This window comes from Schistocerca cancellata, chromosome 9, assembly GCF_023864275.1.
Source record: "Schistocerca cancellata isolate TAMUIC-IGC-003103 chromosome 9, iqSchCanc2.1, whole genome shotgun sequence".
In the NCBI taxonomy this organism is placed as follows: Eukaryota; Metazoa; Arthropoda; class Insecta; order Orthoptera; family Acrididae; genus Schistocerca; species Schistocerca cancellata.
In genome coordinates this window covers 385304394-385320212 of record NC_064634.1, presented here as the reverse complement: position 1 = coordinate 385320212, position 15819 = coordinate 385304394, and the positions used below count along the sequence as shown (strand labels likewise).

Sequence of the window (15819 nt, the reverse complement as noted above, 5' to 3'; positions counted from 1 at the left end):
ATATGCGTCCTGTCACGATATGTCCCGAGTGAATCAACCAGAAGAGTCTCCTTCACTGAATGTGGGAAGCAGACATCTTGCAAGAATTGCTTCTGGATTTATTTCGTGATTAGGCTGAACTTCGAGGCAACTTGAATCAGATTTTGCGATTTCATCATGTGTTGCACTACTCGCACTCCAAATTAACCTATAGATTCCTGGAAAATTACCAGTATGTTTGGAAATACGTAGCCATTGGCCGACGTAACGCGTTGGATGGTGTATGAATGAGTTGTTGGAAATCACTACACCCCGAACTTCCTACCGACTTCTCTCCCTTGAAATGCTGAGTTCGCGAAGAGTGAAGTTCCTTTCGTGTACTACTTTTATCGGTAATATAAATGTGTACATGTTCCATGGTGTTCATTAAGGACTTTACTCGTTGCGAAACTCGTCATATATTTCATTCACGTCACTATCTGTATTCAAGGCTTTAGTGGTTACACGTTTTGCAACCCATCCGTGGGTTGATCCAGTGTATCGAATCGGTCCCATTTGTCGGGCCTTTTCCAAACCACAAACACCAATATTCCTGCCTACAACAGTTCTCACCAATGTGAATTTTTCAGCTGCATAATCGTCAAGTACGTTAACTTTTGAGCATTGCCCTTCCTCGCTTTCTCTATAACGTGACGTAAATATCGTAGATGATGTATGTCTTGCACCATAAGATATCGTTTTGTACTGTATTTAAGCTTAATCTTTTAGTTTTCCCAAAATACTGCAATGCAATTGTCTCCTTTGCGCATTCAACAATTATATCACCCCACTTCTAACTTCGGTGGGCTTGGCAGGTAAGCAGATGACTGACTTCCATCACTCTGTAAAAACTCTTCGTCACTCTCAGGTTGTGGATCACCCAGAAGTTTTTCACAATCATTCTATTCTTCAATATATTCATTATGCTTGTTATTACCAGTGATTGCCACTGTTTCGTCTATCACATTGATTATAAATGTAGCTACTTTTTTCTCCTTTACTGTAATTTCTGTGACTCTTCTTTTGTGTTTCTAATGGCTAACAACCATGCTCACTATATTTGCAGGATTCATTATCACACCTTTATGTTGACGGCGAGAGTAGCATGACGTGCTACGAAACAGGTAACGCCACCACAAACGGGCGGATTAACTGCCGAGGTCCATGCAACACAGACGGGGTCACTATTACAACGGTATCCTTGTTCTTATGCTTAATTTCTGTCTGGTTCCCCTAATTGTCGCGTCGGTCACTTAAACAGGTGACCTTCGATACGACGCGGCCTGTGTCGACCATACTACACACTGCAGATAATTACATTAGGTAGAGGTACACTGGTTACGATGTCTACAGTTACTAAAGTGACAATATCTTGTAAGATATGGTCCACTGTGAGCACAAAATCACATCTTCTTAGCTGACAGTGTAACTGGCGATGGCATTTAGTTTATACATTTTTGTAATTAATACCTCAGACATATTCATATAAACCACAACCCATCTGCAACTGCTATCGTAATTTGCGCTAACTCCCTAGTTAGCAGGGAACATTATTCAGAGACGAGTGAAGCTATGACGTAAGACGTGCAAGCTTGGTATAGGGAGAGAGACGAAGTCGAAACGTGACTGGGTGCCTTCCATGTGGAATCTCTGTGCAAAGACGCAATCAATATGCGAAGACACACATTAAACGAAAGGAATGACACGTCTCTCGGAGATGATTGTGAATGCAAAAAAAATAGTGCGGTGAGAAATAGGTACGACCTTAAAATAAAATAAGAATAAATTTCACGATACCTTCATGACCATGTTTTAACCTGCCAAAACAACTTAGGCACGGTACAACACTTCACTCGAGAAGTACCCATCACAGGTATCCTGACGAATTATCGCGCTGGGCAAAGAAATGGGATTTTTGCCTCAATAATACGGCATGTCTAATGAACTCCCATAGTAACTTTTCTGGTTTTAAGTAACTACTCGGCATAATATCACAGAATATAGTACAATTACATATCCTCCCTGATTTCAAAACACGCTCTAGAGATTAACCTCAGATGACGGTTTCAGATGTGTCTTTATATCAAATGATTATTATGCCATTTTGTGATTGGTTGTATGCACCAATTTACTGTGACAACAGCATATTTAACCAAAAATGCGTGACTGACAGTCCAAACAATCTCTGTTAAACTTCAGGTGAGTAAAATGAATTTTTCGGACCATTACGTGCTGCGGCGAGAGTTAACAACGATTCCTTTTCTGTGATATGTTGCAGGTTTTCCAATTCAGAAGCTGCAGAGCCGTGTTCTGCATCTGCACTGTTTCGACTACGATCGATTCTCTAGGGACGATTCCATAGGAGAAGTCTTCCTGCCTCTCTGTCAGGTAAGCCTTCTCTTTCCACACTCAGAGGCTTGAGAAAGTATTGCAAGATGAATTAATTAGAGAACTTGTCATTAATTCTTCTTGATGCATCATGATCGCCAGTAGATGGAAAATATTAACCATGGAACGACAACAAAGCTATTCGAATGAAAGTAATAACATATTCGTAATGTCCTCCATTATTTCAGAAATAATTTTGCTGCTGATTCGTAGCTGGCAATATTTCCTGGAATAACTGTCGCAGAACTAGAGTTTAATTCTTATTTGTATGCTCATAATTAGTTTCGAGGCTTAAGCCCCAAAACCCAGTGCTCTTAATTTTTAAAAAATGTAAAGAATGAGTCCTACTTAGCATTCAGATAAAAAGCTTTGAAAGATGAACTGAAGTAATATTTGCTACCAATAATCAAAAGACATACAAAAGTGGATGAACTAATATACAAGTCATTAAGTCAAGGAATATACCTTATCAAGCAACATAAATGTGATAGAGGGACATGTCCCATTATACAAGAGATCTGGTAACAACTGACCAAAATACATCAGTGGTCGCCCTTGACATAATCAAGACATATATTTACGTATTGTGGCAGCCATATATGAATTGTTGCATTACATAATGACTAACTTACTATGTGATTAGCTTTGCATATCGTTCAATTATTGGTGGTCGAATGCTGTTTGGGGTTAACAATTTTTCGAAAATTTGTGGTTCTGTGTGAACTGCTCTCTTTACGTATTTTTATACATTGCACTTGGCAATGGGGGCCTTGGAACTAGTTGTGACCAACCAAATAAATAAGACAATAATATGTGGCTATGAGACAATTATATCCGGTAATAATCCAGGCCTCTTTCATAACATTATCGTAACGAACAAACACAACTCTTTTAGATTACTGAGGAAATAAAAGGTAGAGAATAGTACAAATATAGTAATATGCCTTGAAGTGAAATAGCGACATTACCTTCTGGCTCTACTATGGCTTCCAAAAAGTAAAGATTAAGCAATGTATAGAGATGGAATACAAACGAAAGCAATACAGCAGTGATTCTTTGTGGCATGGAGCCGACTAGTCCGTGGTAGTTTTCCAGAGGTACGTGGGACCAGGTGTCTACGCAAAAGTCACGTAATTCCCATAAATTACAAGCCGGGGTTTTGGCGCTGAACCAGTGCCCGATAGCATCCCAAATGTGTTCTATCGGGTGCAGTTCCGGCTAATTTTAGGGCCAAGACATCAATGTGAATTCACTATCATCCTCCTGAGACCACTGTAGCACGATTCTGATCTTGTGACGCAGACAGTTAACCTGCTGGAAAATGGCAACCCTGTCAGGAAAGACATCAAACATAAAGGCATGTAAATGGTCTGCAATTAAGTTCACATAGTCCACAGCTGACACTATGACTTCGATTACTACCATAGATGCTATGGAAGATGAGGCGAAGGTCCACCATAGTATAATAATGCCCGCTTCTGTCAGGGTACGTGGTGCAGTGAAGAAGCCATTCCCCTGCATGATGGCGACTCTGGACCTGGAGTAACTATGAGCGAGAGTCATCCTACCAATAGAGACGTTTTCATTGCTCCACAGCCCAATGACGAAGATCTTGTGCCAGCTGCAATTGTAACTGATGATGTTATTTGGTCAACATGGGAACATGTAGGGATCGTCTGCGGTGGAGCCCCATGTTCAACAAAGTAGACTGTGTTCCCAGAAACACTTGTGCCTCCACTAGCATTGTACTCTGCCATCAGATCTGCCACAAACCACCGCCTGTCCTGCTTTACAGAGTGGACAAGCCTCTGACTTCCAAGTCTGTGATGAATATGAACGCCCAACATGTTATCTCACTGCCCTTCTACCACTTTTCTTTTTAGATGCTCACGACAGCACCCTGCAGACAGCTGTTTCAGAGATGATGATTCTCAGGTGCTGGCCATAAAAATTTGCTCTTTGTCAAATTTGTTTATGTCAGTGGGTTTCCCCATTTGCAGACCATATTGTCACTATAATGATTCCCCATTTGTCTCTGCTCCACACGCTTTTCAGTCACATTATAAGACTACCCTTCCCAGTGTGGACCAATGTGAGAATGCAGCAAGAGAGTCAGTGACGTTCCGGAAGGTGTCGACAGAGATGTGGAGTCATGCCGACGCCGGTGCCTTGGCCAGCTGTGTTAGTTTCCTCGGTTGAGGATCCATGGAACGAACAGCCCAAGCGAGTTGGTCCCACAGATTCTCGATTGGGTTTAAATCCGGGGAGTTTGGAGGCCATTGGAGTACAGTAAACTCATCCTGATGCCCAGTGCTCTTCCAATCACGCACATACACTGCGAGCCGTGTGACATTTTGCTTTGCCCTGATGGAAGATTCCATCATGCCGAGGGAAAACAAACAGCATTTAGGGATGGACATGGTTCACAAGCATAGACGCATATGTGTGTTGACCCACTACTGTGCTGCCAGAATGACGAGATCATCCAGGGAATTCCACTCAAACATTTCCCAGACCACAGTGCACCCTTCTGGTTGCAGGATGTTTGCTTTCAGACGCTTGACGCCGTACACTATCTATCTGATGCAGCATAAAACGTGGTTCTTCGGAAAAGGCCACCTGCCGCCAATCAGTGGACTTCCAGTTACGGTAATGGCGTCCAAATTCTAACATTCGCCAATGACCAGCAGTCAGCATGAGTGCACGATTCAGGCATTTGCTGCAGAGGTCCATACACAGCAACACTCCGCTGAATGTTGTTGGTACACCTTGATTCATCTGGGCTGCCATGTGCTCGACAGTTGCATGTCTATTCGCTTGTATACATCTCCGCAACCACTATTCACCACTGACATCTATGGCTCATGATGCACCACATTTGCCTTGGTGTTGGATTTTAGGTAGCACCATTTGCCATGCATTGCATACTTTAACCATGGGGTACGTGAACAGTTTACAGACTAAGCCATTTAAGAGAACCATTCATCCTTGGCCGGAAAGCCAATGATCATGCCGTTTTCGACGTCTGAGAAATCGCTCTGTTTTCGCATTATGACAATGACAGCACTGTTTTTACAACTGCTTACACACTTTATATGCCTACTGCTAGTGCTGCCACTTGCTGTCTGCGGGTGGTTATTGTACGTTGACGTCAAAAACAGGCAGTGGTCACATTAATATGACTGACCTCTGTATATTATCTGTACCACGTCACATGTCCGTGACGCCACCAGGCGGCATTCAGTCCTGTAGAGGGCATCAGTCGTCATGTTTCTGCTCATCAGTGCAGATACAGCACTGTGACCTGGCAGACGATCTGTAGTATGGTACAGAAGCTCTTCACAGATAGACACTTCATTATAAGCACAGGTTACAATCTTTTAAAGATACCATGATGATGTAGCTAGCTGTCACATTTTCTAAGGTGAGGATAATTGTGATATTAGTGGGAATTTGGTGTTCCAGTTTACTCAGTCTCCTACACGAAACTACTTGCTGATTCACGATATCACTCATATGAAGAGAATATGTGATTTAGAGCATCTTCTGATGTTGAGTCAGCCAAGGAAATTTAGCAGTCTCTAACGCCTATCCTGAGGAGATAACTAGGGAAGTTTCTCCGTGGCTGTAACGCATCAATGTCTTGATCATCAAGCATCATCTGCTGCATGTTGTTATCGAGTTTAATAAGTATTACTCTATGTTCAGTTGTTACAAAACTGATTGACAGAACCCAAAATTTCACTGTCAAAGGGCAGTCGCCAATTGATGTGCCAGTGTCTTGTGACTGTACATTTCTTTTGCTCTAGTGTATTAATAATAAACTATCCAGGCAAAATATTAGTCACTTCTTAGATATTCATAGCTCTGCAGCGCCACAGATGATGCAGAACTGGTGGTACCAGGCAGTCGTGTGACCCTCCACTGCTGAGCTGAATTGTGGCTGTGAAATGACTCAGTTGTATCAAATGAGAACAGTAACACGGGTCAGCCTGGAGGCGTCAGAGAATGGCAGATCACATCCTGAACGAGTGTACCAGATATGTTTGACAGACACTGTTGATATGCCAACATTTTTACAAGGAATGCTGTACCACTCACAGCGATGTAACACAGCGTAAGAACATTGGTCATAAGAGTACTGTAACCAAAAGGAACCAGTGATGAGTGGCATGCCTTGTCAGTGACAACTGGTTTCAAACAAGGGGCCGCTGCTGTGAATGAGTGCAAGTCCATGACACCGGATTCTGAGCAAGCATTGTGAAGGGAACTGAATGGAATGGACATTTGGAGTTTTGTACTTCACAAAAGGCCATTGCTCGCAGCATATTTAAGGCTGCAAGTCTCCAATGGGCCAAACAATATGGCAGTAGTTGACAGGTGGTGTACAGTTGGGTCTGACAAGTCAATAATTTGCCTCTCTCTGAAATGATACAAGGTGTCGAGTGCACTGTGGGATTTAACCTGCACTGGATGGAGGGTTTCAATCAGGTTGAAGCTGATCCTATGATATCTTGGGGCTGTTTTTCCATACCATGACTGGAATCCAATCAGGTTACACTTAACATGGACCAGTGTTCCTCATTGTTCTAAATCTTCATGTTATGTATATGCATACTCTTGCCTTTCAAAATGACAACACCTGTGGTCTTAGGGCTGCACATATATACTCTTGGTCTGATGTCCACTCTGGCATCAAAGAGCACCTAAAGTGTCACCCAACCTTAGTTGCACAGAAAATGTCAGGAAGTACTTGGAACAGAGGGTGAGGTATAGCAGTTACCGTCCTGGCAATTTGGTAACTCTACAGGATCTAATAGTGAATGAGTGCCTTCAGCTGTATATGGCATACCTGTATCAACGTAATACCCTCTGAGAGTGATTAACATTCAGTCTGAGTGTTTACTGTACACTGCTCTGTAAAACTTTAGGATGAGATAGATAAAGTACATAACATATTAACAATTCTGGGAATATGTTCTTGCACTTTTATTAGTTTCCACAGAGATCTCCCAGCCATGCACAGAAAACTGTACATCATATGGCGTGAGGTCAACGTGGCTGTTGCACTAAATGGGACATGCCCCACAAGAAGAGGCAGTTGAAGGAATAGGAAAACACAGTGTGAGCCAATCGACAAGCAGTTGCTGTGCACTGTGGTGGTGTTCTTACAACATGGCCCAACCAAGCGAGGTGGCACAGTAGTTAGCATACTGGACTCACATGCGGAGGGATGATGATTCAACCCCGTGTCTGACCATCCTGATTTAGGTTTTCCATGATATCCCTAACTCGCTTCAGACAAATGCCAGGATAGTTCCTTTGAAAGGGCACGGCTGACTTCTTTCCCCATCCTTCCTTAATCTGATAGGACCGATGATCTTGCTGTTTGGTCCCCTCCCCCAAATCAACCAACCAACCCAATTAATATGTCCTGGAGACAGCATTTGGATGACTTCAAATGAGGAGGAATCATTGTGAAACTGGAAGAAGAATGACCTGTGATGAGCATAGCCCAGGGGTTTGGTAATGCTCTCAGCACTGTTTCACATGCATGGGGAATGTTCCCAACCAGGGGGACTGCTGCTCTAAGGAGAGACAAGGATCTACTTCGGAAAGCAGATGCAATTGCAACGTTATTTAACAGGACGTAATCTCACGATCTGTGGTGCCACGGCGACTGCATGTGTGGTCTCTCTGCCCAGTCTCCAGTATGTTGTGTTCTATTGACACCCAAACATCAGCAGCACCATTTACAATGGTACCAATAGCATAGAGACTGGATCAGTGAGGATTGTGATTGTGTGCTCTTCGCTGTTGGGAGCAGATTCAGTCTGAGTAGTGATTCTGGATGGCGAGAGGTGGAAACACGTAATACATCCAGGAACATTATCTAACATGATCGCCATAGTGGTCAAAGTGTTATGGTGTGGGGAGGCATGATGTTGGATAGGATTATTGACCGCCAAATCGTTTAATGCAGTACAATCACCATCAATGTTGTTGTGACACTGTACTGCTTGCCATGTGCGTCTTTTTATGGGTGCATTCAGCCCTGAATTCATTTTTATGGATGACAGTGCGTGAACACATCGAACAGTGCAGATGGCGGAGCTCTTGGAACGAGAAGACATTCAGCGAATGGGCTGGCGTGCCCATTTCTCCAACATGCCATCTATGACTGTGAGATGTATTGAGGGCACGTACTGCAGCATGTCCACATGTATCAACAACCATCCAGCAGTTGTCAACCACGCTGATGATGTGGCGGTGCGCCCTATCACATGAACTCCTCGCCAGCCTTGTGGCCAGCGTGGGAGAATGTTGCAGAACGTGCACCGCTGCCTGTGGTGATAACACACCCTATTAAGAACCATGTCCCGCTCTTGTACTTCACAGGGGACCTTCATAAATCGCAGTGACTTCAGTGTAATTATTGTCTTTGAATAGAAGTGTCATTTTGTCCCTCCCATTGCGAATTCCTTTCAAGTCCCTTCTGTGCAATACTGTAGCAGCTCTTTCTATTTACGCTTGAAGTTTCATTGAGCCATGTTATTTGGCAGTTACCCAAAATGCAAAACTTATTTTCAGCCTTAAGTTTTGCACACCAGTGCGATTGATTGCAACGTCAGAGGAGAGAGCATAGCTGAGAATGGAGAATGCTGTATTGCAGGTGGACTTCTCTGAGAAGCCGTCTTTCTGGAAGGCGCTGAAACCGCCGGCCAAGGACAAGTGTGGGGAGCTGCTGACGGCGCTCTGCTACCAGCCCAACAACAGCGTCCTCACGCTGACATTGCTCAAGGCACGCAACCTCAAGGCCAAGGACATCAACGGCAAATCAGGTGAGCAACACTTACAACTTGACAGTTTGAGCAATTCATTGTTTTCTTGTACGTTTGGAGCCTAGCATGTGACTCTCTGAGGGCATGGGTTATCTCCAGTAGAAACTGTGAATCTGAATGGTGGGGGGGGGGGGGGGGAGGGAGGAGGCGGGGGGTGGGGGGGGCAGAATCAGGAATGGTGAAGCGATATGTGGAGGGGAAGGGCAGAGGCGGGCGGAAGAGCACAGAATCAGGTGGCTACAGAGCTTAAGACATATATTGACTCTTGTGTCCCAGCTGGAAATGAAAACTAGGCATTGAAAGTTATTGAACCTTGCAGTTTATATGGCACAATGTCTCACAGAGGCCTTAGGTGTGGGAAAGCATCAATTTAGCTCGAAGAATGAGTGCAGTTTGAATACATATGGCCATGGGCTTTTGTATTTGTGGCTAACTGTTGTCAGGGAGTAAACAACACGCCACAGAGAGATAGGAACTTAAACAACTACCAGGAAACAGCCAAGGTGGCACAACAAGAATATTTTGTATTCAAAGTTCTCTCTCAATGTCTGCTTTCAGTATTTACCTAATGACGACGGCCCATTTATGGCAGCCTGGAGATATCTTACCAGGTTAACTCCACTTGTCCAGAAAGCAAGAGAAAACAGATTTTTAAAAAATGAATGCGACACTGTCTTTTGACAGTGTTCAGCCATTCAGGGACATCAGCGGAATGCTGAAGAAGATCGCGGCAGAGGGATCGAAACGCCGAGCATTGAAGAAGGTTAAAGTGGAATATGTCACAGCCAGATGACTCAGAATATTTTACCATTAGCGACAACGATGACAAAAGCCTCCATACATATAGGTTAGACAAAATAAACATGGATTGGAAAATATTTGCACTAATACTGACGCGGGATTGAAGATTATCAATGAACATCACAGAAGATGCTGGAAATTGCCACCATTGATGTCAATGCAGCGCTGGGCTCGATTGAGTAAAGTAGATACATGAGTAGAGCTCTGCACACACACACACACACACACACACACACACACACACACACACACACACACACACATACGGGGAGAGAGAGAGAGAGAGAGAGAGAGAGAGAGAGAGAGAGAGAGATCAGGAGATAGCCCCAGCCTCTGCTGATTGTCCTCTCCTCACTGAGAACGTCATCCACCTGTGACATCGTTGTCAAAGCGGTATGTGCTATTGCTCGGTCTTGCGGAAAATATCCACTCAGTCGTTCATCTTCTGAAAGGTGATCCACGTGTGAGTCATGTGAAAGCATTTCCGATATGACTGTGGCCAAACGACGGGACAGTGTGGAACGGTAGTGGGAGCTAGATGTCTGGGGCATTCATTGTCGGAAATCGTTAGGGAATTCATCGTTCCGAGATCCTCAGTATCAAGAGTGCGCCGAGAATACCAGATTTCGGGCATTACCTCTCATCAAGGACAACACAGTGGCCAACAGCCTTCACTTAACAACTAAGAGCAGTGGCGTTTGTTTAGAGCTTCCTGTGCTAACAGACAACTAAGGCTGCGTGATGTGACCACAAAAATCAATGTGGGATGTATGATGAAATCATCTGTTAGTCTACAACAGTGAGGCGAAATTTCACGTTAATGTCTTATGGCAGTATAACGTTGCCCGTAGGACCTTTCCTAGGCCCCTGACCATATTGGTTGGACCCTAGACGACTGGAAAACAGCGGCCTGCTCAGATGAGTCCTGATTTCAGTTGGTAAGAGCTGATTACCACGTGTGTGGTGAAGATCCCACGAAGCCATGGACCAAATTGTCAACAAGGCACTGCGTAACCTGGTGGTGGCTCCATAATGGTGTGGGCTGCGTTCGTATGGAAAGGACTGGATCCTGGTTATGTTCAGCTACTTGGAGGCCATTTGCAGCCATTTATGGACTTCATGTTCCCTAATAACGATGGAATTTTTATAAACCATATCACAGGCCGTAATTGTTTGCGACTGGTTTGAAGAACATTCTGGAGAATTTGAGCGAATGATTTGGTCAACCATATCACCCGACATGAAAGCTATCGAACATTTATGGGACATAATCGAGAAGTCAGTTCGTACACAAAAGGCTGCGCTGCTAACACTTTCACATTTATGTGCAGCTATTGAGGCACCATGGCTAAGTATTTCTGTAGGGGTCTTCCAACGGCATGTTGAGCGCATACCACGTAAAGCTGCTACACTGTAACAAGCGAAAGGTGGTGTGACAAGATGTTAGGAGATATTCCATGAGTTTTGTCACCTCGGTGTACCTCGATGAGGACACCAGAAATTGTGCACGAAATGTAGATCTTGAGACTACCCAACGGCTCTTCATAGTACTGAAGAGTTTTCCAGTGCATAGTGGCACATGTTCCACGAGTTTGTACACCCCCTAAAGGCTGAACCAAGCCTTATCTGAAGAAATGAAAAACTGAAGATCCTAAAGTCTTGATTCCACTTTACTCAGAAACCACACAGAAGTTCCCCTAGGCTGTGGCTAAGCCATGTCTCCGCAATATCCTTTCTGTCAGGAGTGCTAGTCCTGCATGGTTCGCAAGAGAGCTTCTGTTAAGTTTGGAAGGTAGGAGACAAGGTACTGGCGGAAGTAAAGCTGTGAGGACGGGGCGTGAGTCATGCTTGGGTATCTCAGTTGGTAGATCACTTGCCCGCAAAAGGCAAAGGTCCCGAGTTCAAGTCTTGGTCCGGCACACAGTTTTAGTCTGCCAGGAAGTTTCATATCAGCGCACACTCCGCTACAGAGTGAAAATCTCATTTTAGTTCCACAGATTTGTCTGTTAAAACACTCAACAACGAACACATGCTGTTTTATCATTAGCACTATTTTGAGTTGTATTCAACTTGTCATCAAACACGTCTGCTCATCTAACTCACTGAAACGTAATGATGCAGTAAAGTACTCGGGACAGATCTTGGGGGAGATGTTGTACACATGCAGATATGTGGCAGCGACAGGTTGGTGCATGGTTTCCAGTATTCTGTAATGTGTATGGGTCCTTCCTGGTGTTGGTTTATTTATTACCTCTGGACACTTATGCCCACATCAGATGGAACAGGGCAGCTGACTTTACACTCTCAGACATCAGTGCACAAAGTGTATTGGTGATGCAACCTGGTTGATCAATTTGATTTATTTGATTATACTGTAGCTGGGCATGGTGGTGCAGGGACTTTGTGGCATCTGCGTACTCAGGTTGCAAACGATACTTTGTCAACTGCAGTGTTGAGTTGACACTCCTCATTTGACTGTAGGCGAAGCTGGTTTGCTGCCTGTCAGTAGTGCATCTGGATGGAACTGATAGACGCCCAGTGGCCCAATGACTAGGAAGTACTCAGTTCAACCATCAGCCCATAGGTTCTATGGCTGGATCCATGCCAGGTGGTCCCGTCTGATGACAGTTGAGCAGTAGCGACCTCATGATGGAAGCCAACACAACAGCTAACGCTGAATTAGTGATCTGCCAAATTGATGACCAGCCTGGCTGGATGACCTGTATTTAACATCCCAAAGCCAGTTAGTTGTGGTGTGGCTGCCACGAATGTCATATGTCCCATGTGCTAAAGTGTCCCTGCTTTCGGTAACCAGCTGGTCACTGTCTGACAATCAGGTTGTGGTGCCTAAATGGGTGGCATGGTGCAATGCCACACCTGCATATTACAGCAATGCCACAGCTGCTTATTACAGCAGGTGGCTGCCTGTGCAACAATGAACCATCTTGTGTTGGGTTCACATCATTCCAATCCTCTGTGCAGCTCTCCTGTTCATTAGTAATGGTCATTTAAGCATGTCACATAAGTATCTTCTGGACCAGTTTTATTTTGCTCTCTCCCATTATTTAACTCATGTAGACTGGGGATGAACTTGAGTGTCTGATCATTGTGTTGTGCTTTCTCTGCCTGCAAACTAGAAGTATCCAGAAAGGACACTACATTCAAGACTCAGGAGTAAAAGAGTTTATACATACCTGACTGGGTATAAGTACTTTTAATATTAAGTAATGGCAAGGTCATCATCATTGGTGGCAGCAGCAGCAGCTGCTATTTGAAATACCCTGCTGGATAAATGCCTCCTCTTGACTTTTCCAAGCATTATGGCTATGTAGAAGCTTCTATTGGAACATCATCATGCCTTCCATTAAACCATTGTCTTGGCTGTTTCTTATCTCATGGAACCCAGCAAAGCACTTCCTTGGTCTGTCTACTATCTGTTGCTCTACTTAGATGTGCTGCCTACCTCCTTTTCATTTAGATGAAGTCTTACTTATGACTTCCACTCCAGTCTATTTCTTTATTGTGTTGTGCTGTATTATATTGTACACATATCAAAAAAAGTTTTGCATCATTCCCCTTCACAGAACTCCTGAAGAGAGATGTTGACTGTGGATATTGTATCACTGACACAGACCCTTTGACTGTTGAGAGATGTCACTAAACTTGCCCAAAGATATAAACAACCATGCACGAGCAGTGCCTATAATATGGAGGGGGTCCAACAGCCGATCAATACCAGTCATTCCACCGTGTTGTCTGTAGTTCAACCATGCCTAGATGGTCAATACCACAGTTCAATCACATCTGTGTTGTTACTTTGTGCCAGGAAGGGCTCTCAACAAGGGAAGTGTCCAGGAGTCTCAGACTGAAGCAAAGCAATGTTGTTTGGACATGGAGGAGATACAGAGAGACAGGAACTGTCGATGACATGCCTCGCTCAGGCCACCAAAGGACTACTACTGCAGTGGATGACCGCTACCTATGAATTGTGGCTTAGAAGAACCCTGACAGCAACACCACCATGTTGAATAATGCTTTTCATGCAGCCACAGGACGTCATGTTATGGGTCAAACTGTGTGCAATAGGCTGCATGATGACCACCACCTCTGAAGGTCTCACTGTATGGCGGTACAACATGCAACGTGTGGTTTTCATGAGCAGTAAAAAGGGCGGAAATGATGTTTATGTTGATCTCTATCCCAATTTTCTGTGCAGGTTTCAGAACTCTTGCAACCAAGGTGATGCAAAACTTTTTCGATGTGTGTTTTTTTATTGGCCCTTTAAATCATACTGGTGCATTGTACAGAAAGTACGACATAATAGCTGACATGTCAGAGTGAGTGATATGATGGTAGTTGATGGAGGGGGGCAGGGGGAGTGTGGCAGGAGAGCTGTGACAGTTACATTTAAGAGGCACTGTAGATTACTGCACACATCACTGGTACCAGTCTGAGAAAAAATACATACTAAATAGTTCAGAAAATACGTGACCAACAATTTTTTAAAATATGTGTTTAGAGATATGTTGCTTCACATAATGAGTATTAATCTGAGAGGAGCTGCATAGTAAAGAGTTCAGAATATAAATAACTCATAGTTATTTTAAGAAAGGAAATGCACATAAACAAATAACTAAGGAAGCTTTGAACTCTGCACGCAGTATCATTATCACATTATTCAGGAAGGTTATAGGCTCTAAGATTTACAGTCATAAAATTAATAACCATTTATTCATTTGCAGTGCCACACATATATAACGTAAATAGGTAAATTGACTCAGACATGCCTCATGCTGTCCATACATGCTTCTGCTTATTGCGCCAAGTCAGATTCTAAGAATTCCTGTATGCTGTAGCAGCAGCACTTTATGTAGCATGTTCTTAGATTTATTCCAAAATCCTTTAGTTCCATGATGTTCTTTATTTGTGTTGGTAGATGAAAGTACAATTTGATTCCCATATATTTGACACATTTCCTGTACAGTTCTGTTGAGTTACAATCAAGTGGCAATTGTTAGAGTCCTACTCTGGAGCACATTCAGATCTCTTGAAATATAAAGTCCCTTAAGAAATTAAAGTATGGTAGTGGCTGATCACTACCCAGGATCTATCAGACACACATCTGAATAAAGCACAGCAATAAAGCATCATCAGGAACCTGACATAAAGTGTCCAGAATCATTCATTGAGCTCTTCACTAAATAAGTCCCAGTCTCCACTTGACTCCAGCAGTGTTCCACCATTGTCCAACTCTCATTGACTGAAGACCATCCCCACCAAAAATACATCATTCTCAAGCTCTACAGGCATTATCTGATTCAACATGACCACTTTCCAACTAAACTAATACGTTACAACAATATTTAAACAGAGAAATATCATTATCATTCAATTATACTCAGATTATTCACAATACTTATATATAAAGGTCTGTTTACTAATAAATAAGGCAGCATTCTTGTGCAAGTGTGCTTATATTAAATGACAAAAGATTGTAAAAGTTGCTTAAATAACTATTTATGCCTGCTTGACAAAGGTGTCTTTTGGCACTCTTTTCAACTGTGGTGTCCATTGACACATGTGATTGATCACTCTTAAATTAGTCCAGTTTCAAAACAGCACTTGCAATCAACATTTAAATAAATTTGCTGGCACAATAGTAAACAATTAATTAAATAAAACACAAATACGACAAAATATGAAGTACTAATGGTTCAAATGGCTCTGAGCACTATGGGACTTAACATCTGAGGTCATCAGTCCCCTAGAT

General features: G+C 43.3%; 1 protein-coding gene across 1 annotated transcript in view; it reads left to right on the top strand.

Annotated features, from left to right (window-relative positions):
• The window catches only part of LOC126100460 (synaptotagmin-7-like), a 151398-nt gene that overhangs the window by 115179 nt on the left and 20400 nt on the right, over positions 1–15819 (top strand). Inside the window, exons 5-6 of the mRNA XM_049911067.1 lie at positions 2297–2406; positions 9080–9248. Coding sequence (XP_049767024.1) covers positions 2297–2406; positions 9080–9248 — 279 coding nt within the window. The remainder of the gene's footprint in view (positions 1–2296; positions 2407–9079; positions 9249–15819) is intronic.